At 38.5% G+C, this 25,366-nt stretch overlaps 1 protein-coding gene across 1 annotated transcript; it reads right to left on the reverse strand.

Moving 5' to 3' along the window:
• Positions 1-25,366, reverse strand: LOC112468266 (UDP-glucose:glycoprotein glucosyltransferase). The gene is made up of 32 exons (XM_025037387.1): positions 25,183-25,366; positions 24,950-25,083; positions 24,637-24,853; positions 24,325-24,560; positions 24,067-24,249; positions 23,821-23,993; positions 23,256-23,451; positions 22,974-23,187; positions 22,668-22,888; positions 22,370-22,591; positions 21,946-22,301; positions 21,620-21,860; positions 21,355-21,546; positions 21,020-21,278; positions 20,824-20,932; positions 20,526-20,711; positions 20,247-20,453; positions 19,766-20,158; positions 19,041-19,218; positions 18,761-18,943; positions 18,396-18,671; positions 18,155-18,271; positions 17,910-18,048; positions 17,324-17,339; positions 15,413-15,553; positions 3,604-3,791; positions 2,672-2,788; positions 2,397-2,545; positions 1,925-2,076; positions 1,360-1,567; positions 849-1,089; positions 1-496 (listed from the first exon to the last, which is right to left on the reverse strand). The coding sequence occupies exons 3-32, from the start codon at positions 24,851-24,853 to the stop codon at positions 351-353; spliced, it is 5,856 nt and encodes a 1,951-aa protein (XP_024893155.1). The 5' UTR covers positions 24,950-25,083; positions 25,183-25,366; the 3' UTR covers positions 1-350.

The following is a 25,366-nucleotide window of genomic DNA, read 5'->3' on the forward strand; positions in this document are numbered from 1 at the left end:
TTAACGATATACAACTTCGTTTATTTGCGAAACTAATTATAATTTATCTTATGATGGAATAACAATTGAACTAATCACAATAAACACATCGCGCGTTGTACGAGTGACAATGACTGCTCGTATCTTCACGAAATTAAAAAAAAAAAAAGAAAGGAAAAAAGTATAACAAGAGTTCTGTAATGATGCATACGCGGCTTTCGCGAATGAAAGCAGTCACATCGGCTTCATTCGGCGAAGCGTGACGATCTCGTGACGGTCACGAGACTTCTAATCTAAAATTATCTTCGTTGCACATCGCGTCCCTTATATCGCGACTGGGACACGCATAAGTACAATAAAAAACGGTGGCTTTATTGCGACAGCGCTTTACACTGCTTGCAGTTCTCCATTCGCTCGTTGAATTCCTCTATCTGCAACGTCATCTCGAAGAACTTGTATTTGTCGTGGATATTCCGCGTGGCGGTTCGCAAGATGTTCTGGGGACTCGCTCCAGGTTCTGCGAATAAAGACGTTATTTTTAATAAAAAATAAACATCACAAAATAATAAATATGATAGACGATAGAAGCAAGATGCGCGATTTTGTGATGATACAATTTATTATAAGAGTCCAGAGATGAACGATAAAATGCAAGATTTTATAAAGTTCCAAATCGAGGAATGTAGAGATTTATAGTGCTGCTAAAGGATCTATTATTAGTGCGGGAATTTGAGAATCTAAAAATATGAGCTTTAAGCGCTCTTTGTGACGGCATAATACGTTATTTCAGGACTTCAGCTTTAGGTTCCATAACTAAAATGCATAAATAAGAAGTACACGTGTCAGATTGTATTTTTGGACGTACGTACTTATAGCAAGATGCGCCGACAGAGCGGTCTTGTCGAGCGAGAGCGCCCAGATTCTAAGATTGTGCACCTTAACGACTCCATCTATTTGCATAAAGGTGTTCTCCACTTGGGAATACTCAAAACCCTTGGGAATACCTTCCATCAGGACGTTAACTACGTCCTTAATAATCGCCACCGTAGTGAGGATAACTAATACGGAGAAGAGGAATGTACATATTGGATCCACTATGTTCCAACTTGGCTGAAACATAAGCCGATCATTAGAATCGTGCCTTGAAATCGTGTCGTCGACAGATAAGCCTCTATCTGTTGAATTACAAAAATGTTACGAAATTTCTCGAGGGTAAAATAAATAAAGGACAAACGTGTGACTCGATCTCGATATAAAAGATATAAAGAGCCCAAGAACGAAAAACTTTCCGAAACTTTATCTTTGATCCATACGTCATGACATAAATATATATACATTGGTAAATACATTGATAAACTACTGACGAAAGTTTGAAGATACCTTAAAGTAAATGACTAATGCGGCGATAAATACTCCTATGCTCTGAATAAAATCACCCAAAACGTGGATGAAGGCGGCCCGCACGTTGATGTTCCTTTTCTGATGCTCCCCTTTGAGATCACCATCAAGCTCACTTTCCACGTCGCTGCCTCTATCGTGGCTATGCCCGCCGTGACTATGGCCATGCTGATGCAACGACAGGCCCATTCTGCAATGCCAAATTATACACGGTGCGTTATCTCTAAAGCAATTAAAGATGCGAGTCTAATTTCGGAAATTTTGTTGCAACCGATTTCTGCTAAATATTTTATCAGGCCATTTAATTCGATTAATTCTCAACAATTTCTCATTAATTTCTCACATTCAAATTGCCGTAATTCGTATCGTTATCGTTCGAATTGCACAACGAAGGAATACTCGATTAATGTTACGTTATGCACATTCTAATTCCCATTGCTATAAGAACTTCGTGAACAATCGTGCATGGTATCGCGTAGCCATGCATGAATCGCCGTTGGGTCGCACAGAAGATTAAATAAATATTGTCGTTAATGATATCACTAACACTAGATTTACCGCAACACCAACCGCCGACGTGATCAGCATCACCGTGGCGTCCAACTCGAAGTCCTTGTGGACGATTCTCTCTATCGCGAGGTAGAATAAGATGCCAGTGACCACCCATATTAACAAAACTGAAGTCAATGCTCCGATGACCTAAAACAGCGTATAAAAAATTTCTCATTTATCAATTTCCATCAATTAGTAATATTTCTAATGTTTTACAAGATAATTTACAAGAAAATTTCCGCATGTGTATTAACTTTTTTTTGTAGTACAATATATACCGCGAACAGTTCGAAATTAATTTGAAACGGCTTTTAATCACATTATTCTATGTTTACTTCACTAATTTCTGCATCTAAATTAACTATATTACATTTTTATTTGTCGATAAAATTTAACGTTTAATTTTTCGCTCGATTTAGTTTATCTCAATATCTATATCAGAAAAAGAGTGAAAAAAAAGTACTCACCTCCGCTCGATACCAACCAAAAGGCATTTTTCTGGTGGCTGGTCTACCAGCGACCCAGATGGAGAAGAGAGATATCATAAAAGACGCGAAGTCAGTCAACAAATGTGCGGCATCGGTCGCTATCGCCAAGCTGTTCGATAATACACCGCCTGAAGAGGAGAAAAAAAATAAGAAGAAAATTTGTGTGTATGCACGATAACTGGTGTGCCCGCGCTCATAATTTAACTTCTACAAAGTATTTTCGTTTACATAGATAACGTATTTTGTTGTATTACCGACGATTTCTGCTATCATGAAAATAACGCAGAGCGCACTGGCTATCAGCAACTTCTTTCGGGCTTTCTTGTCGATCTCCTCGTTCCTCTCCCTGTGACAGTGATCTTCCGGAGACACTAAAAATAATCGTAATAAAAAGAATGTCATCAGTTTATTTAAAAGGAAAGGAGTTCGAAAAGTCAGTTTCGTCAAATGTCAATTAGAGCTATTTGATTAATGCAAAAATTAGATATTTTAATATAATACAAATATAACGTGGAAACACAGTTTCTTTATCCTTCGTAGGCTACGGTCAACGTGACGCTACAAATGCTTCGAAGCATTCCTCTTCTCTTTTCTTTCAATGAAGAAAGAAAGAGAAGAAGAACGCTCCAAAGCATTTGTAGCGTCACGTTGACCGTAGCCTAAAGGTGCCTTTTCATGCTGACGCTCGACGCTCATTTTCAGCGGCAAGAAGGTCGCATGACCACAATTGACGCCGGCGTCAATTGAAATTCATGAAAAGGGAAACAGCGTCAAAATTTCCTTAAAGGTGCCAATTCATGGGACGCTGAAAAACAGCGTTGAGCGTCGTCACGTGACATCACTATGATGCCAGCGTCAAGAAAGAGAAGTTGGATTTTTCCAACTTCAAGCGTCAAAGCCAAAGCAGCGCGAAGACGCCGAAATTTTGACGCTGTTTCCCTTTTCATGAATTTCAATTGACGCCGGCGTCAATTGTGGTCATGCGACCTTCTTGCCGCTGAAAATGAGCGTCGAGCGTCAGCATGAAAAGGCACCTTTAGTCTCTTCGATTAATTTGAAACGCGCCGATAGAGAATTGGACGAATATTCTTATAATAATTTGTCGTTATTATTTCTATTTTTGGAATAATTTTTACTTTATTTTCTCAAATATGCGCGATGAAATACTTGTTGAGAAAAAACGTACTTGTCGGATTTTGTTGATAGTCCGCGGATGCATTTTCGTCGCCGGAACCTTTCACCACCGTACAACAACCTGACAATTTTCCGTGAACGCAGAAGATGACCTTCCGTGGGGACATCTCACTTTCTTCATCCTCGTTGTTATTCGGCGGTATGCTCGTCCCATAGCCATAAATCGCCTTATCCTTGAACCTGCAGTCAATCATAAATCCATTTCTACTTCACACAGTTGAAGTAAAGGTACAAAGAATTGTTTTTACAGAGAGAAATGTCTAACTTCGCTAGCTGTTATAGATCCTTTATTATAACGCGGCCGACTTTGAGGCAAAATGAAATGCTACGCTTTCGATTATAATTTATAATCCTATTATAATTTATTATAATTATATTCATAGATATTATTTATTATTTATAAATTATAAATAACAATTACTTATACATATAAGGTATTTATAGTATCTTTTCTCTATTCTTCGCGATTATAAATGGCGCACACAGCGATCACTCTTTCTTATATTGCGCAATGGAAGAAAGCGATTACGTATTAGTGAACTAATCCATGCGGCTTGCCGACGATTCGAGCAGGAAAAAACATGACGCGTCTTTGTAGAGTCATTTCTTTTGAGAAATTATCTAGTTTCGTCAAGCGTCTCATTTATCGTGCTAGTTTTATTTCGTTGAACTTTTTGGGGATGTCGAAATAATTTCGATAACTTTTTGTTTGTCAGTCAATAAACCACGATATCGAAAATCGTCAATAAACCACGATATCGATCTCTTCTGCTTCTTAGCTTTCTTAGATAAGATCTGTACGGAGATATTCATGCCTGATCGGTCGACGTGATAAGAGGAAGTGGTACAACTATTTATGGAACGAGAAACTCGGTATAAAGTCAATTAATGTAATAAAAATAAAATTCGTACTTTTACAGAATTTATTTCTTGACCAGAATTTTGCGAGAATTTATTGAAAATCTATTTCTTTTAATCTTTATTTCACTTATTTGATAGAGAAGCCTTATTCGCCTTATTTTTTATTTTTAAACGCGAATATTTCTTAATAATATTAAGAAATCAATATTTCTTAGAATAATATTAAGATTATTCATATAAGAGTATTCATATTCTTAAAAATACAAATCTTGATAGAATGATCAATATTTCTAAGAAAAGAAAGAAGAAAAACTTGCAAGTAAAGAGAATGTGTAAGAATAATGAAGAGGTATCAACATAGAGGATACAAAAAAATCATGTATTTCTACTCCATTCTAATTGCGTAAGCAATTTCGTAACGAGCCTGCCGGAAACGTATTGTATGCATAATATGTATTGTTGACATTATTACACGCTTTAACAACAGTAATACATTATATACACGAATACGTGACCAGTTCTTATCGCCTTCCGCAGAATGCTATATTATCTATCAAGCAGATATCAATGATGATGCCGTGCGCAAATGCGCATTCGTTACACGCGTTCTCCCTCTGCGTTCCCCTAATCAGTGACTGATTCAATGACGGTGACAATGATGCCGTGTGCAAAGTCACACGATCGAAGAATATCGATGAAGATGAAGGTTCGCGATATCGCGCGCTTACGCCATTATATGTACGTGCGAAAGAATTGGATATGTAGCCGCGTCTGAATTCCACCGGAACATTTTTACGTCACATCATGATATACACACACACACACACATTTATATAATATTATATGTATATACATATAGGTATATGCACATATTATATAATATGTAAAAATGTACTTACATAATTATTGAAAACTTAACAAAGGATTTCTATCTGCAAACTGTAAACGTTTGGTCGCGGCTCTCGTTAAACTATCAAGCTCATAATTTCCATCTCATCGCGAGTTACACCTATTATATATATTTTTTTATCGCGTAGCCTTAATCTTTTTGGGGAGCCGCGTACGGCGCGGAAAGAGAAGGTCGACCCTCGGGAATTTGTCCTTCAGCTAGGAGCGGTGACCAGATATTCACGGAGATTCGTGACGGCCTTCGTCGCTGAGTCAAGGTGCTCGACGATGGGCCACGACTTTGTGGGTTTTTGCCGATATCAAAGATATGAGACGCGAGGACAACGCGAGGACTCGCGTCGATGCGTATCTCGCGTGTACTTCCTTTCGTCTACGATACACGCGTGGTCTCGCTTATCTCTTCACGCCCGCCAGAGAGAAAATGACAAATGGTTTCACAACTTTGTGGAAACTCCCCGTTCATCGTCATTTGAACGACCGAATAGCGAACAGCAATGGGAAAATCGAGGGGAAAATAGACAAGCGAAGAGTTCACCGCTTCTCAAAAGTCATCGTCATTTTATTGCCAAAATGCGCTCTTTATCCACGGCAATCTGCATTATAATTATCTGTATCAGATTATATGTGTTTTCGGATCGGTTGAGTTGCCTGCGGATTATCTCGTCACGTGCTCTTAAATAATCAGATGCACCGGCGGATTAATAACCGACGACGATCGACTCGCCGCCGCTCCGCCGTCATGCTATCCGACACCATGTCAGTGTTTAGTAATTATACTGTGATAATACGAGAACAACAGTCGAGCCTCGTCGAAAGAGAGAGAGAGAGAAAAAACCACTTCCATAGGCGTCGACAAGAGACGCATGCCTTCTAGTAGAAAAAAGTCTATCGCTGGATATAACTGGAATTCTTGTGGAGATATCAGTGTCTTTCTTAATAGAAATAGTCTAATCATGTTCTCTAACCGTTTACTAGTACTAAAGAATCTAAGAACGGGTATCGAATAACGAGAATTTTGACGGAAATAAAGTTGTTAGCTGAATGTAGTTGTAGAATGTTGTTAGCTGAATCGATAATATTAAATATTAATTGTATTAATATTAATATCATTTAAATAATTGTTATATTGTCTTAAAAAAAGAGATATTCTTTTTTTGTAATATCCTAAATTGATTACTCCAGGAAGAAAACTCGAACAAGCGCATCGATCCTTGCGCATCGCGGCGCCTATGATCGTTTCAGGATCGCACGATCGCGATCGCATACACGCGAGTGCACCCTTCCTACCCTCGCGATAAAACGTGATCGTTACAACGGCTGTAAAATTATCCACTTCGCAAATGCCACTACTTGGCACTTACGATTTAACGCGAGATAACAGCGTGCCGAACATAGAATTGACGGTGTTGATGGCATTGATGGCAAAATGGATTAGTATAATTACAGACGGATTGGTATTTACCGCGGAGGTAAAAGAAAGCCAGTCCTACCTATGCGCCGCGAAAATTGCGTACAGCAGTTTCGGTTAAACAATCGTGAATTAACGATTCGTTGTTCTTAACCCCTGGAAAGCGTGACAGGCCGATAATCAAGTATATATAAAAAGAAGAAGCAGAAGAGAAAAAAGAAACTTGTGGCGTATGCGGTTTCGTGGTACGATGCGCTAACGAGAGAGAAACCCAAGAAGTCAACCGCGAACGATCGTGCTTTAAACGATCGTTGATAGTCGTTCTTCTCCATAACGACATTCGATCTAGCAGCGAGCTTTTAAAGAGGATAGCCCAGCAAGATTATTTGCACGTATTATTTGTCTCGTATTTCCGTCTGGCATTTATCACGCAGCTCGATTAAGCTAACAATTTTCATATTTCATGTTACAGGCCTCCAAAAATATCTGTCCACGTAAAAGGACTGCGTATGTACGTCTTTTAACGTGAACATATAGCTTCAGTATAGCTGAAGAAAATATAGCTTCGATATAACTTCAAAAATATATCTAGATACAAAATAATAAAAAAAAATAATTATTTTACTATTTGAGTCAGGTGTAAATGTCAAACGTATCGTTGATCAATCGCTGGTACAGTGTACAGCGTCAATTAAGTTATCTTAAAATTATTTAATGAAATTACGAATATGCAAGTGTGACAGTGGGTCCATTCACGTTTTACGTGTACTACCAATGCATATGTATAGAAAGAGATCTCGGCAACGCCGAAGTATTTCAAGGCTTTTGAAGGTCCATGGACACCGACGGCAATGTTTTTAGGTCGCTCGAAGCTATAGGTCCCGTTATTCCGGCGGCGTTCGCCTGAAAATACTCCGTGTGATGAACAAAACCGAAGCCGGGAATCACGCGAGAGTGCACTCCTCTTATCATCCTCGCACGAGTAGCTCTACGTAATTACGTAGTTCCTCGGAGTTACGATTTACGTAAATAATGCCCCGGCGCAATTTTATTCGAGTTCAATGATATTCATCGTGAACACCCGAGGCGGGGAATACCCAGAAAACGGAGCGACAGAACCAATTCGATGAAAGTTGTTAGCGGAAAGCAACGAGATGATTCTTTTTTACGTTCTAGAATTCTATTTCTCGGAATAAACTTTCGCAAAACAAAGTTGTACGCGAAAAGACTATGATTTTATATAATTAACGTACAAGAAATAATAAGAAGCGAGTTTCCTCCAGACGAGGAAACTCGCACATTCTTACATCTACGCACCGAGATGCGTGGAGTCGATTAAAAAAACGTCCGGGAAAAACACGTTTTGTCATTTTTACAGGCGCAAGAACTGTGCTGGCGGCTATGCGCGACGATTCAATCGGAAGAAAACGCACGTTTTTGTTAAACGCTCGCGAAACTGGTTGCACGTCCTCGCGTGCTATCACATTAGAGATACTGTCGCGTGGCAAAGTGAAGGGGAATCGCGGCCTTGTTGCTAGCGGTGCCACAATGCATGCGCGGCGCGGCAAAAAGTGCCGCATAATTTCGGCAATCAGCGAGTTCAGTTTTCCGAGCTCGTTAAACGCACGCGGAGACATTGCCCGAGGAAAGAGAAAATCGTAAGAGGAAAGGCTTTCTCGTCGTGACGACGCGACGAGTGTGCGAATGTCAAAAGTCGGCAGTCGCGCCGTTCCCCGTCAACAAACAGTGAGAATATTTTGATAATATTCCGCGATATTCTGGATTCTTTCAAGGCTGCTCCTCGACGTTTTATATTTCGCATAATATCCAATACTTTTTTTTGTTCATTAATGAGAACCCTAGTAGCACAATACGCACTGACGGCAACACGTTGGCTGAATATTGGTTGTATTCGGAATGTCTTGGCCTTTTTGAATATTCCTCAATAAAAAGCTAATACTGGTTATTAATAAAATGCAAATGCACTGTTAATATTAGCTCAAAAAGACAGATCGTCTACTTTACCAATATAGTTATCTACTTTACCAATATGAGAAATTAGTCTATACCCAACATAAAAATTGGATACGCATTGTTAGCCAATACTACTGCAATAAAGTTGTGCTACTAGGGAAGTTGTGAATTCATAGAAATTAATAATTGAAAAACTCCTGGCGCCTCGATACTTTTCCAGAGGAACTTGGGCCTTGAATATAAATACACAAATTATCCAAAATATTTTACACGATGCCTGCATTGCCTGCGAATCACCCTGGAGTTGGTGTTGATGATTGACGACATTACTTGCGGACGTGTAATTTCTCCAACTCCCCTCGTCAAGGGTTAATTTTCCAATCGATCCCACCAGCCGACGATTATCCCGTACCTTCCGTCTGCCAATATAATTCGATAGCAAGAACATGATACCTAGCGCTAGTAGCAAATGTATTCCGAAAAGAGAGGAAGCTCGACGCGATGCGAAGATTAGCCGGTGGAGATGAACGATTTTTCCCGAAAGATACCATCTTTCAGGAAACAGCACACTCCAGCTTCCGATTCCACCAGACACCACTCGTTTTATTTTCACGTAACATCGTTATCTCTCTTCGGAAATCGGAGCTCGTCACAAATTCACGGAGGACGAAGTTAGTCGCGCATCGAGACGTGTCACAGATGCATCCCTCAAAGTGGAGCGAACCGATCCGGGAGAGATTGGTGACCAGTCTCCCCCCCCGCGAAGAGGTTTCCGCGATCTCGCGAAATTTTCCGCTCGCTGGATTCCGCGCGGATTCTCCTGCTGCGATCAACGATTGAGAACTCGATGGGAACTCACAGCTTGATCTTCTCGTCATCCATGATCGTTCCCGAGGTGGAGCGCTCGCGGGTCCAGCCAGCTTCGCAATCGGTCGGCCGCCGATCGCGCGACGTCGCCGTGTCCAGTCTTCCTTGGGACGAGAGATCCGTCCAAGCGGATCCTTGGTTTTGTCGAATCGCGGGCGAGTGCCAAGCGCCGGGAAAAAAAAGAGGAAGACGAGAGATTGCGGCGCGCTCGTCCGAGAGGAGCGGAGGAGCGCGGATGGAGGCGGCGAACGGGGGACGGGGCGGGAGGCGCGGCGACTGGTTGCGTGCCGTAATCTCAGCGTATAGTCGTGTATGCGGGGATTGTCTCTGTCGTCCTCCGGACGACCGGAGGGACGCGGATCGACTGCACCCGTCACTCGTCGAATGAAGAACAGGGAGCCCCGCTCTTTCGGTGGAAAGAGGGCCCGTGTTCAGCCCGCGGGCCCGCTCGTCCGACAGATAAAAGATCTAACATTAGCGATCGGCCTCTCTCTCCCTCTCACATGTGTCCGCGCTCTTTTTCCCTCCTTCCCTTTCTCTCCCTCTCTCTCTCTTTCTCTCTCTTTCCTCTCTTTTTTTAAATACTCTTCCTTCCCAGTCCCTCTGCCTTTCCTCTCGGTCGGTCTGTCTTTATCGGGAATCCCCACTCGCTGACACGTCGACTCTCTCGCTCCCTTTCTATCTGTTGTCTCCGTCTCCGTCTATTTCTTCTATCTCCATTTGGAGAAGATATGTCTCGTCGTAATCGAGAGCCTTCGTCCCACACCCGACACGTCCACCAAGTACACAGGCTGTTTTTTCGTAGCCCGTAATGTCAAGTGTCTTTGAACTCGTCTGGGAGAGAAATCGTCGAGGAAAAAGCAAATAAGCTCTCCGACCCGGCTGATCGAATTAATTGCTTTTTAGACGGAGATCTTCCGTCTCATCGCACGTTGCGTCAGTCTCTGAAACTTCGGAACATCCTGTTGCATTTGATGGTACCACTGATATATCTCGTGTCCTGCTGTGTTCGACAGCTCCGCACGTTCATTTTGGTGTCAACAGGTGCTTTCACAAGTCCGGATCCGGTTTATTGCATCCGCAATGGATTTAATAGTCGCGCGAGTCATTCGCGCGATTTTATCGGTGAGCGCGTAGTCGATCGACACTTGTCCCTCTCGCACCGCGTGTCTTCGCCAGTAATCGCGCCCCGGCAGTATTCGTCTTATCAGTATCTCATTCGAGAGTCTCGAATGAGACGCGCGGGACCGATAGCGTTCTACGAAAGTACGCTCGGCTCCCGCGTCCAACACGAAATGTCGATTTCGACTTAAAAATGGAAAAGGGAAAAGGATTCCTTAGATCAGCGATGTGATTCCTCTCCTTCAAGACTTTACCGATCGTAGCGAAATATCTCGAGGTCCCGTTGAAGCGAGGAGTCTAAGCGAAAGTTTACGTGCTGCCGTCGATCACGTTGTGGATCGCGGATCGAGACTGAGCGAATGGCGAAGGTGCAAATAAACACGCGGGTTATGTTCGCGTAACTTTCCAGAGAGGTACAACGGACGCACGTGATGCAGAAGCACGAGGCGCGTGCCGATCGCGCGAGGAAACGGATTTCGTAATCGAGAGGCGATTCTTCCTCGCGATCGCGTTAGATTTTGACGAAGACTCGATCGACGATCGAGCGAGGGTCGATTTGTCCTCGGAGAAATGTCGAGACCTCGGCAATATCTTTGTCGACGATCATGGCTTGTAAAATCATAAAGAAATCGACGGAAAGAATCGTGAAAATACGATAAAGATTCCGGCGAGGAATGTGAGAATGTTAGCTCGAATAGACCTGTTCTTTTTACCTGAACTTCTCGCACGGTTCATCTTTCCTCCTTTTCTTTTCACGTTGGAGAGAAAAAGAAAAAAGATGAACTGTACGAGAAGTTTAGGTAAAAAGAACAGGTCTTACACTTTCGAAGGAGATGTAACTGCACGGAGAAAAATATACGACAAATGCACGAATATGTAGTTGGGGGGGAGTGCTTCAAACATTCTTGAAAAATAAATACTTTTTCTTGTTAAACTTGTGCCATGTATCTGTGCAATCGTATACAATATATAGTTGGCTCTTTGGAATATTAAATTATAAGCAGCTGCGGAAGAGAGTTTAAAATAAAATAAATATGCTGAAGAAAACAATAAATATTTATGTATTTTCTTCTTTTTCTTTTTTTCTCTCTGCTAATAATTAAAATAAAACAAATTAATATAAAGAATGATAATAAACTAAATTAAAACAAAAACGATATCAATAATGTTCTAGTTTTAGTTATAATATAACTAAATTTTCGTCATATTATGACAAAAATTGTGCTCATCCGATGCAGCATAAAAATCAGATAGCCATTCCCAACATCCAATATGCGATAAAATATTAAAAATACCTGCCTGTTACGCGCATATTTCTTTTTAAATGCCGATAGTCCCGTGTATAATGTCTGTCGATTTTTTTAAATTGTTAAGCAGGTTGGTTGACGTCCCGCTGCAGGGCAGGAGGAAAGCATATAGATTAGATTTTCGTCGCGTGAAATAAACAAATTTTAGCAAATAAATATGTGGAATGCATCCAATTGCTGTTTCTTAAGGTTTAAAAAGAGTTGTTTGTAGTGTCTGTACAATTGAAACTCAAATACGTTATTATTTACGTTGAAATGTGGAAATAATAAATGTGCGATTCTGTTTTATTTTTACAATTTCTTGATAACTATAAAGACGAATCATTTCAGTCTTCGAGAAAGCTCTTCCTAAATATATGTAAAAAATTATTTGCACCTATTTTCATTAAATTTTCATCATTTTTAATATGCTTTCGAGAGTTAATTACATTACAGGTTAGATCCGTTAGATAATATTTTTATGCAACACGTGCATGGAAAGTGCCCCATTACGCACGCTACGCGTGCGTGATAGACCACTTTCCAGGCACTTGCAACATAAAATAGGGAGTGTAAGCCGTGTGTAAAGATGAAAATACCTCACTTGTTACACAAATAACTATTGCTGTGTCGCCCGTGTATAAGAGAGAGACAAAAGTATAACTTCAATAATATAATTAATTACTCGACAACTATGTAGACAATTGGCATGGACGATAGATTCCCATAGACGAATATCCTCCATAGAACTAATTCTTATCAAATTGAATTGAGCAACCACCCTCCTTAATAAAGCAGCTACGAAAGGGACAGTTTAAAATCCGCTCATAAAAAAGAGATTTTATTGTTGATATTTTTTCGCAATGCTGATAGTTCTGTCATTGCGCTGGCTTCGTGTGCATCTGTTATCGCATATTTTGACAGTTTTAAGCGTTGTCTATAATGGCAGCAGGAGTATGCAGTAAGACGTAAGCAGTAAGTTATTGACTAATGGGATTTTTACAATTCAAGAATAATCCACTGCGGTTGGTCAATAACTTACTGCTTACGCCTTACTGCATTCTCCTGCTGCCATTGTAGACGACGCATTAATATGTATCAAGGGTTAATAGTGTAATAGTAAAAGTATAATGTTAAAGCTAAATAGCGCGCGCGAAGCGCGCGTCTGTGATGTCCAGTTAAATAAATAAGTCGAAAGAAAATAGTACAATATACATGTGTTTTCTTCTCTCTTTGTTAATAGTTCAAATAAAAGATTACAAAAACAGATTAGTATAAAGAATGATAATAAGTTAAATTGAAACAAATTTATCATTAACGATGTCAAAAACGTTCATCTAGTTTCAAGTTTTATATGACAAAAATCAAGAGACACGGTATAGTGTCTCGTGCCAAATACACGCGCAGCGCAAGACCGCCGTGTGACTCGAATCTTTTACGCGAACGCACGAGTTGCAAGTACTCGAGATTTTGAGATCTTAGTAACAAGTAAACGGATCAAGTTCTAAGTAGTCATGTTTACTCGAGGCAGCGTAAAAGAATCTGCTATTTTCAACGTTCAATGTGCGATGAAATATTACAGATATGCTTACGCATGTTTTTTTTTAATGCTGGCAGTCACGTGTACGTTTGTCATAATTTTTTTTACTGTTAATAAAATTGTACGGAAGAGACAGTTTAAAGTAAGATAAGTAAGTCGGAAAAAAAACAGCACAATTAATATCTATGTGTTCTCTCCTCTCTCTGCTAATAGTTAAAATAAAATAGATTAATATAAAAAATGATAATAAGTTAAATTAAAATAAATTTAACGATGTCAAAAATGTTCGTCTAGTACTCTAGTTTTAAGTTCTAGTTATATGACAAAAATCGTGTTCACTCAATGCTCGATGCATCATAAAAAATCAGCTATTTTCAACGTCCAACGTGCGATGAAATATTAAAGATGCTACCTATTGTGCACACTTCTTTTTAAAGGTGGTCATGTGCACGACTGTCATAGTTTGCATCGTGCATCATTGATCAATGATGATGCGCAACGCAAATACAATGTTATGAGATACCCGGAAAAACGCGAGCAAAGCGCGAGGAGCTGAGAATAAATGATCTTATAAATTATCTCTAACAAACTAGGTCTTGCTATCGCTACACTTAAACATGATACAAAACACATAAATCAACACAATGCAATTACGGAAATTCGTTTGGACTCTATAAATCACATACGTCTCTAAATTGGAGTACTTCGAATTAAATCATCTGAACCGTTTGTAAAAATAAAACTTGGCAAATCTGATCGAAATGATAATAATGATCCTTTTCTCGTATCGCAAATAATCTGAAAGCGAGAACAAGAGTAATTTTTTAACTTATTTACTCGTCGACGATGCAGCCGAAGTCCATTTTCACGGTGGCCGAATGGTGTTTCGATCAGGACTACCGGCTATTACCTAGCGCGATGATATTTTGTAACTCTTTCGGCGGCATATATCGCGAGACGAGGGGTAGGGTTCCGCGTAAAACAATTGGATACTTGGGGGTTGGATTTTTACGTTTACGCGGAAACGTGATTCGGATCGCGAGAAAAAAAGGTCGATACACAGGAGGTGTTAAACAGAAAGAAATAATGATATCTATTATTGGATGACCTCCGTCTGTCTATCAAAAACTACGTGTACGAACGCCATCGACGATAAAAAAGCGTAAATGGTCGCAGAACTTTTAATGATTGGCATGTCCCTGATAATTTAATGCGCCATTTCAGATTTTTCGATGAATTGTATTACTATTACAATTGCCTACTCCGTAGCCATAAGTTTATTACTGCAACTTTCTGACGATCGATCGAAATTACTTTATATTTTTTTGTCGCTGTCAAGGTAATGGTCGATACTCGATAATTTGATGCTATTGTAATAGATTCCAATAAGTAATAAATAAGCGACGCAATTTAATGCAAAAGTTTCAAAACAAACAAAACAGAAAAAAATAGGTAAATATTTCTATTATATGCTATAATTTTACAAAACACTACGTTTAGAGTGTTTTGTCAAATATTTAGTCAAATAAATTTGTAATTTTCCAAACTCAGAAGCTGATTTAAGCATTTTCTTTCTACTTCATTTTCTATTTTTACTTTTTTCACACCATCATATCGCTTTAAATTATTTCAATTGGTTGAATTGCATATGTCGGATTATTTAAATTGCAACAATTTTACTACCAAATACGTTAAAAGATAAGAAATGCACGTTTTTCGCATCAAATACGCGACGAACTCGACGGAGACACACGTGTCGTATTCTATCAAATGAGAAATTCGAAAACGAATCGTATCCCTGGCATCACCAAAATATTATCAAAGTGAAACTTACTCGTTGGCTCTGTTATTTTGCTCCACGACGACGGTGAGAAATTCTATGTTGGCGGACTTAGCTCCACTGTTTTCCATGTCGTGAAATGTTCTGGACGGGCCGTCGGCGAGGAGGAGCGCGAACGACACGGGCACGCGAGCATCGAACAATTGACAGAAGCCGACCGCCAAGCCGACCGCGCAGCCAAGGCAAGGCAAGGCAAATCTGCGACAGCGCGGGGTTACTATGCGTCGGGAGATGTCATTAGTGCGTGGCGGTCTAATTCTCTCTCTCTCTTTCTCTCTCTCCTTCCTGAACTGCTTACATAAATATTATGAACAAGGGGGATGCGTGTAAAGCGATGACTCGGATTAATTCACCCGATATCTTCGTCCCCGAGAGCCGTCGATAAAAGTCGCTCCTGTTCCGATGCACAGATGTGTGATGACGAAGTTGCTCCGATTTCATACGTCCATCGATCCACGAAATCAAGCGAAGCACGATAAACGATGATAAAAGAGCGTTTTATCGCGAGAAATTAGTCTATATTTTGCGCGACCTCGCGCGTCACGCTCGATCCTCGATCCTTGATTGAAAGATGGTCAATGATGAAGCGCAATTATTTCAAGCCTCTGCCCGATCGTCGCTCCATTATTCCCATTCGATAATCGAAATCGAGGATTGTTGGATTATGGAATGTTTGGGTTACAGAAATGTGTCGAATTTCTTCGTTCGCCTCGCTCTGATTCACTTCGCGGCCGCGGCGTTCAAAATAAATTCCCACGAAAGACACAATCAATCGTGATTAGCGCCGCGCATGCAATGATCTGTGCTGAAAAATATGTCGCAAAAAATGTCGTTATTAAAAATGGAATCGGGTTTATCTACGAGTAAATTTATCGGTACATAACAGTTACTGTATGCACAGATAAATTTATTTAAAAACTAAATGTATTAATATGGATAAGCAGTTTAGCTTTAGCTAGATATTTTCCTCTCTTTCCTCTACTATACCATACAGAATAAAATATCAAAGATATCTTACAAATGTTACAAGTTTATTTCTTATAACTATCATAGTAGACAATAATCAATCACAATTGGCTTAATAACATGAACAGAATTGTGTGTTCATGAGTAACTGGAATACTGTACTCTCAACAATTAGATTTAAATTAATTAAATTCATTGGACTTTACCGACTTCTTGCTTCGACTTGATTTAAAGAAGTAGCAACTTTGCGCGTTCGCTATATGAAAAAACGAGATTATTTTAAAGTCCATAATTCATGATTATATATGAAGTGCGGATCTAATAAGAATAAGTAACAAAGACCTTCAGCTTCCAATATATCCTTATTTCTGAGAGTTTACACGAGCACCAGTGGCAAATATTTACACATCGAGTGCCAAATGTCAATTACAAAAGTGAAATATGGAAATTTTTACGTATTGGCGCTTGTTAATAAGCGTAAATAAAGATTTCTTTATACAGAATTTTATAAAATTTTTTCAATGATCGGGGGTTTATAACATCCCTCAGATCGTCGCATGTAAATGTAATTTACAATTCCACGTGGCTCGAGACATGATCAACAGTTTCTGAAACAAAGAAACAACAAATGTCTCGTGAAAAAAATATATGCGTATATATTAGAAAAAGTACAAATTAGAAACTTGCACATTGCTTTCTCATCATTACAGATTGCTACCATTGCTCCTATTTTATTTCGCTCACAAAGCTCCTTTTATGAGGAAGCTTATGGTATTTTATTTGATGCATAATTATTAGTATTTATTAGTTTGGCTCATAGAGGAAGCTTTATGAGCGAAATAAAATAGGAGCAATGGTAGCGATCTGTAATGATGAGGAAGCAATGTGCAAGTTTCTAATTTGCACGCTTTTTCCATTTAAAATTTAACCTTTTTATAAATTGAAAAAGGGTTAGCTTAGTAGCACAAGTGGGGTTTTTACAATTGATGCAATATCAAATCGATGTTGACTTTGAGAGTTCAGGCTACATGGTCCATATATGGACTTCGCATATGGACCTTTGATCGCGTATAAAGTTGGATTTAATTAATTAAATTTTAAATAATTATATATGAAATAGGGGTAGAAAAGACTAAAAAATATAATAGAATTAGAAATAACCTGATATCTCAAAATTGGCGGAAGTTAGAGCTGTCAGAAATTTTTCAAAAAATTCAAAATTTTATAAAAAAGGAATCCCTGTATCGATCATCGCCAAATTCAATACCAATTTTCCTTTAATAATACTCTACATTTTTCAAAAAATTGAGCCCGATATCTCAAAAATTACTGAAGTTAAAGCATAAATGGACAACAAAAGCGTTACATACACACAAACACACACATACACACGAACATTTTGTACAGAAGTGATTTTTCGACGTTTTAGAACATTCTAAACACTTTGCCAAAGATAACTAAAAAAATTTTTTTTCACGAAAACAAAGCCTCTATGAGGAAGCAAAACATATTGCGGAAAACATACCACTGTCTTTCTCCGTCTGTCTGTTGGCATTCTCTACCTTCTGTTGCAGAGTTTTAATTTCTTCGTCGTAACCCACCCATTCAGGCAAGATACGCATGGCTGCTTGCAATTTCGCTTCTTTAGTCATCGGATTATTACACTATAACAGAAGAAACAGGACAGAAAAAGATATATTACCTAGTAAATCTAAATTGTTAGAAATATTACGACATATTTGTTCTTATGATATAAATGAGAATACATACTAAATCTATAGTTTTGGCGTATTTCTTAGACGCATCGTCGCACCACGTTTCGCACCACAACCACTCCTGTGGTAGCGTTTTGATGGCCACTTGATGGATCATATTGTTAGGGAGATCCTGAAGCCATTACCGATTATTTCACAAAACGCGAAAAAACAATGATTATAATAATTAACAAATCTTCTTTATATTCTTGCAAATTTAAATTATTTAAATCATTCAAATCACTCGTTTCACGTACTTGATCAAGATTTGCTAAGCTATTTGGATCTTGACTCAACGCCTGATACTGCCCACGCAACCTATCTCCGGCGGCGATACGACGGAATCGTTTGAGATCGACCACATATAGCGCGCTAATATGGTAAGCACGACCCTGCAAGTGATTTCTCCAATATCCTTGCTTCCAAAATCTGAATCCATCCATTTCGACTCTGCTTTCACAGAATGGCGTGTATGCGTAAGGTGCGCCGCCGAGATCCATAGTTGCCAGTTCCTTCAAATCCGCTCTTACCACCTATACAAAAAACGATAAGAAATTTAAAAAACACGTGAGGTTATTAAGAATGTATATTAATATCGCCACATCTCAAACAGCTTGCTTACCTGATCGGCATCGACAAATATTATTTTCTTAACGTTCAGTGGGAACAGCACATCGAGAAACAGGATTTTATATCCCCAAATAGTCCTCTGTTTCTCAGTTTGTTGATGAAGCCAACGAGGCCATTTATATTGAACGAGTTCATACTCAAAGCCATATTCTTTAGCCATATGTGGCAGAAAGTCCTGTATTATAAAGAAAGATTTTGTTACTCTTTTCTTTTATTAGAGTTTTATAGAACAAAATTTCACTGTTATATGCCGTACTGCTGTACATGTTTACCTTTAGCGTTGGTGAAAGATAATTTTTTAAGAACCAGAATTTGACCGGTGTTTTAGTGTGTTTAATAACACTCAGCATCATGATCTTCAAGAATCTCTCGTATAGATGACCAGAGGCAAGAGAAAAAATATTTAATTTCTCATCTTTGTCTTCATTTTCGTCCGTCGCCGTAAATGTCCTAGTTTTGAAAATATAGCAAAACATATATCAAGACTTATTACAAGTTTGAATTGATTTAGCTATTTTACATCAGCCAATAAAGTATCCCAATTAATACAAGCTACATTCTTAAAGCAGTTAATATGTTAAGTCAGTTAATAGAACGAATCAAAGACAAGAACACATATTGGTGACTTGGAATTACGGTAATGTCAATGTGAATGAACTAATGTAATGGTTCGCAGTACATTAAGATTGCAGATTAACTGGATGTTAGAATTTAAAGCCACGAATATGTTCTCCGTTATAATGCATATATATTTATGCTTGGTTTATCTTTATGGAATATGTGTATGTGTGTACTTAATTATAGAAAATTATGAATGTACTTAACTACATAATAATGAGAAGCTTACCAAAATTTGGCAATGCTAAAAAAGAGAGAACAAATAAAAGTTAAAGTTCGAAGGTAACCGAATACCATGCTACGCATGTTAAATACTAACACCCAGCATTAGGAAATTATTGAGACATGGAATACAAGTAATTCAATCAATCGAATGTACCTAGAAATGGAGTTCCATAATCCAGAATCGTTCTCGTTGTCCGACAAAAGATCCATTCTCGCCTTATCTGGCTTCTTGGAAACCTTCACTTTCAACACGTGACTCCTTAAAGAACTTATCAGGACTTTCACATCGTTGCCGTTCTGAATAACGTCCTGTCCGTCAACAGTGGTAAAGTCGTATATTTCTGCGGATCGTCCTTGCCGAAGTCGCAACACCCATTCGCCGGGATTCGCCTTGAGTTGGAAGTACCCTAGATTGGCCATTACTATAGTATCAACCATCACGGGTTGTTTTTCAGTGCCCAATGTGAACTGAAGGCCTCTTGGTGGGTTTCCCATTACTGCTTCAAAACAGTGACCCTCGAGCAGTAAGTATTCTAACTCAAATTCACTGAAACAATACAAAATAAAAGTTAGCAAAACTAAAATCAAATTTATTTGATTGAAATTTATAATAAGATATATTTCAATATTTTTACCTATGCACGCCCATCGCGACATTATCGAGCTTAATATTATCTAAATCATAAACACTGCGCACTACTTCTACGAGCCAGTTCTCAGGTGCGTGAATGTATTGCGTTAATAGTGACGAAGTGGGAAGTTTTGTAAACCTTGCGATAGAACCACTGATATCTCCTTCTGGTGTGAACTGCAATTCAGGTTCGAGCACAAATCGATAAAAGCTGGAATAAGAAAGAAAAATAGTTCACAACAAAAGACAAAAGAATTATGAAGAAATTCGAGCATTAATTTACCTCTTCAATGGCATATCGCTATTTTTGTCTACGCAATTCAAAAATACTTTTATATTGCAATTTAGGGCTTGTTGTAGTGTTTTCAGTATCGGACCCAATTTTTGAGCACCACGTGAAACTGGATCTACAATGGCAATAAAGTTGAAGGCGACTTCATCGGGATTGGCTGCTGGAATTTTTATAACACTGCAAAATAAAACAAACATTCTTGTATGTAATGTTCAGCAATCAAACATTTTTATACATATTACACTTCATTTTTTACTTATGTATATTTCGCAAAAAATTATTACTTTACCTGTGATCATCTCCATGGAAAGGAACATCGTACCGACTTCGAGTTTGTGTACGTGGAACTAAGAGTGAAGTGATTTTCATAATCGTATCATCCGTAATATTATTTTCTTCTGTACAAAATATTACAAACATTTAATTATTTTTACCGTACAGATTAAAAAATCTATGCTTTTTTAAATAATAGAATCATGAAATACCATATTCATCTTCGTTGAATATTTGATCTTTTATCAATTTCATGAATAATTTCTCGCCATAGGTGCTCTGGCTAAATCTTTCTAATAAAGAAAAGTCTTCACTTGTAAATTCTTCACTGCTATCCAAGGGGCCGATAATACGGGCATTACACAAAACTGCTCTTGTTCCCGTCTCCATGCTTAGGACGGTTTTAACGTAATGTTGATGCAACGATAATATCGAATTTTGAGTCTCTAAGATTGCTGCCACAGATTCGTCCTGTAACAATTAAATTACTAATGAAGTAATTTTCAGCAATACGTATATGTATGTATTTTGTAGACATTTATCTTACCTCAATCTCAAAATTACCATTAGCAATGAGAGCTGCATTGTCTTCTTTCAGGATTTTACGCAAATAAAGTATAGCCTTTTCCGGCGGTAATGCACTTATTGCAGCAAGCACAATTTTGTTAATATCAGACTTGAGATTTGCGTCATCCTTTGCATTAATAATAACACTAACTCGCGCATCAGTATTTGATTCCTATAAAAAATATATAAATTTTATATATTGTTATAGTACACATATATATGAAGTTTAGTTTTAAATTACATACTACGTATTCGAGGGCCTCTCGTAGTAATTGCCTGCCAGACAACAATTTCAAATCAGCTACCACCCAGAAGGAATATAAATGACGCATATTGCGACGCGGTACAAAGAAATAGTGCATTTTCTTCATTAAATAAGTTGACAGATTTTGAGAAGACCATTTAGTATAGTCGTCATCTTCAGGAATTGTGCCAATTAAATTTAACCACGCATTTTTATCCACCTTCAAAATACGCTCGTTTAATCTAGAATGCGAAATAATCAATGTAATGGAACCTATTATATTAATTTAGAGATTTAATTATAAGAGTTATTATGAGAATCACGTACCGTGGCATGACATTTGGTTGGTTCATGAGAAAATCAATGATGTCGTCTCCTTCTGTTACTTCCCCTCGATACACTGCTTTTTGCAACATAGGTGTCTGTGTCATAATAGTAGATAACACTGCTTCTTCGTAAGATTCAGAATTTATTTGATTAGGCGTCAAGGGTACACCGTTCAACAAAGCTTGTGGGAACTTCTTGAAACCACATCGTTTTATAAAATCGCTAGCTAAATGCCGTCCTACATCGTACTCTGATTCCTCACCAAGAATGTAAGGTATACTAGCGGACGAGTCTTTGGATCTGATAACTTTTTTTACATCATCTACGTCAGCATAATTCCCGATGTAATTTCCTAACTGGAGCAAAAACAAGTTATATTTTTTAATTAAAATCACAGATCAAAATGCTAAATATAAAGCTTTACCTCTGACAAGAAATGTAAAGCCTCTTTCGGACTTCTAGTGTCTGCAAAATAGTGATACGCATTGTTAGCTGCGACACTGGCATCCATTAAACCTGTTACAGATGTATTATAATTTGTCACAAAGACAAATCCTACCCTCAGTGGTGCAGAATGCGCATAAAGAGATTGTGCTAGAGTTATTAGTGGCATGGAATCCTCACTTAGAGGATCAATAATTAATACCTAAAAAAAAATCATGTGTTAATTATTCCACGTAAAATTTGCATTATTATCATTTCTGATTTTTAGAAATACTGACTAAATTATATAAATTTCTTCTAATATTTCTGAGCATCCCAGGAAACGTTGGCCGTAATAATTCGGTTAACGACGGCGACCAATTACTGTAGCGTGGATCATTCTCGATATCGTTGATCCAATTAATTGCGGAATCTCTTATGTCCATTGCAAAATTTTGATTATCCGTACCTCCAGATAAATCCAAAGCTAACAATTTACTCATCTTTTTATTACTAAAGCCTGAAATAATTCACAAAAATATAATCTTTGAATATAATCTTGATTAACATATTGATAATTCGATATATCTATTTGTAAATCTTACCAATTTTATGAAGAGCTTCCATCACTCGTAGCTCGCTCCTCAAAGACTCTAAAAGTGTTAGAACATCAATAGCTTCCAGGTCAAAAAATAAGCCATTGATGAAAAGCGCCGTATCAGTTGGCTGTATATTTAGACTCGCCATGAATATTTCCTGATTCAGTTTCATTTCTTTCTTCATATCGCTATTTACTTTAGTTCGAATTAGCGATTTTGCCTATAAGAACAAAAATAAATCAACCATTACATACCCATATAAGATACAGAATTCATTTCAATACGCACTTGCATAGGAAAATTCTGCGATATATCGGTCAAGATGTTTAATGCTTCTGCAGAAGGAGACTTCATTATCCTTTCAGCTGCCTGATGACTCAGTTCTTGAAACTGCCATACTTTAAAAGCGCCAATTTCGTGGCTGGTTTCCAGTAAATACGTCTGTATTTTATCCAATTCAGCTTGTTGATCTGGATGCAATTTCCTGAAAAGATATACATCACAGTGATGCAATGCCGAGTGTTACGCATAGATACAATTCAATTCAATGGCGCAACAGTCCAAGTCGGACTTAGGCCTCCCCCAAAGTCATGTGCTTGTGGTACGCACGTAGGTTGTACACAAGCACATGGGACCTACAGTTTTAACGCCGAATCCAAACGGCAAGGTAGAGAGGGTTTCTAGGCAAGGGATACCTGACGGGCTGCCATTCCGTCGAGGAGAGACAAGCGATACAATTTATTTATTTTGGTTCTACCAGGACTGGATTCGAACCTGAGATCTTTGGTTTAGCAGACCAGGTTACGCACAGATACACGAACTAAATACCTTACGTTCTTACTAACCGCCTTACTTTAAAGTCATAAAGTTGATTCCTTCAATTTCTTCCATGCCATCGTTTGCCACTTCCGAGTCTTTCCCTGTGTTGTCTTTAATATCGGAATCGTCAGTCGCTTTGTACTCTGTAGATTTCATTTGCAACTCTACCCCATAGCCCGATAAACGCAATCTCTTATCCTCCCTCTCCTGTAAATTGTTTTAGATATGAGAAACACAATTCTTTATACTATATGTGCTGTCTATAATGTATTTTTATTACCTTAACATAATGACGAAGGATGTAATTGATCCCTTTTGTTTCCGCTATGTTTTTTAGCTTCTCATGAAAATCGGAGAACGTAGGAGTCCCAATCTGGCCGTATAATATCATCACTTTATCGGATTCTGGAGTACTTAAATATCGATGATCTACATCATAGGTATCTATACTTTCCCATGTATCCTGGAAAACAAATAATACAATTACGTATGTGAATTATATTGATGAATGTCAGACAAGATACAGTGAATTACCAACCTGCTCGAGCAAATTATCTATATCTTCTAGAGAACAAGTAAATGTTCCCCCAACGTTAACAACATTGTTGCATCCGTACAAAGAAACATTTTTATTCACAGCCATTTGAGAGAACATTTCCACGCGTGAGGAATAAATACGTAAAGACAATCCTAACTTAAAAACTGCTATCTCAGATTCGGACAGATACTTTTTGGCCAATTCCAGAATAACGTCATAATTCTCCTTCTGTGTAGCTGTTTGGGATAATTATAGAGGATGAATGTGACTGTGGCACATACTCCGAATTCAATTGAATCACAATACAATTACCCAGTACAAGATTGCTGATCCTTCTGGAATACGAGTCGATAAACTTCCAAAAGTAAATTGGATTCTCATCGCTAAGATATTCAGCTGCCTCGAGAACGAGAGGCGTTTCGTTCCATTTGGCATTTATTAAAGTCGTCACGTATTTGTTGATCTTCTTGTCGGCTCCAAGTTGACTGGAGCATAACGCGAGTATATAACAAAATATGAGTCCCTTCATCTGCAACAAATATGGAAGAAATTATCAAGTACATGTCGTCAACAAATTGTTATTAAATCTCTCGTTGGCCATAAAAATTCGCGAAGAGAGACGTACGTTTTCAGGAGGGAAGTCGAGCGAGTTTCGTTGGCAAAACTTTGCGAATTTTCACTGAGACTTACTACAAATCGCATTTCAATACACGTGACAGTCACGTCGGATACACCGAATGATAAGATGCCCGATGAAATCTGTATACGTACAACGTTTAACAATCACTGATAAGGCGGTGCTATGGGGTTTGCGATTTCATCGATGGCCAGACAAAGGACGCCTGACACTTTACGTACCTCCGTAAGAGTTAACTAAAGTTATCTTAGCTACAAAGAATGCATTGATGACTACAGTCGGTCCATTCGGCGCGCGTGCCACATGCACGATATCTCGGAAAGGCGATCGAGCTTACGAGCGCTTATCATGCGGCGAATTTCGGGGTGACGGGTGACGTATTGTCGCTCCGGTAGTCCGTAGTCC

The sequence above is a fragment of the Temnothorax curvispinosus genome, unplaced genomic scaffold (assembly GCF_003070985.1).
Source record: "Temnothorax curvispinosus isolate PA1 unplaced genomic scaffold, ASM307098v1 QBEX01018237.1, whole genome shotgun sequence".
Lineage (NCBI taxonomy): Eukaryota > Metazoa > Arthropoda > Insecta > Hymenoptera > Formicidae > Temnothorax > Temnothorax curvispinosus.

What these genes read in the sequence shown, in the direction of transcription:
- LOC112468266 (XM_025037387.1), bottom strand. Translation starts at nt 24,853, where the DNA reads ATGAAGGGACTCATATTTTGTTATATACTCGCGTTATGCTCCAGTCAA. An exon ending in GAGAGGCCCTCGAATACGTA is followed by an intron (nt 21,547 to 21,619) that starts GTATGTAATTTA and finishes TATTTTTTATAG; the next exon opens with GAATCAAATACTGATGCGCG. An exon ending in CAAAATAACAGAGCCAACGA is followed by an intron (nt 3,792 to 15,412) that starts GTAAGTTTCACT and finishes GATTGACTGCAG; the next exon opens with GTTCAAGGATAAGGCGATTT.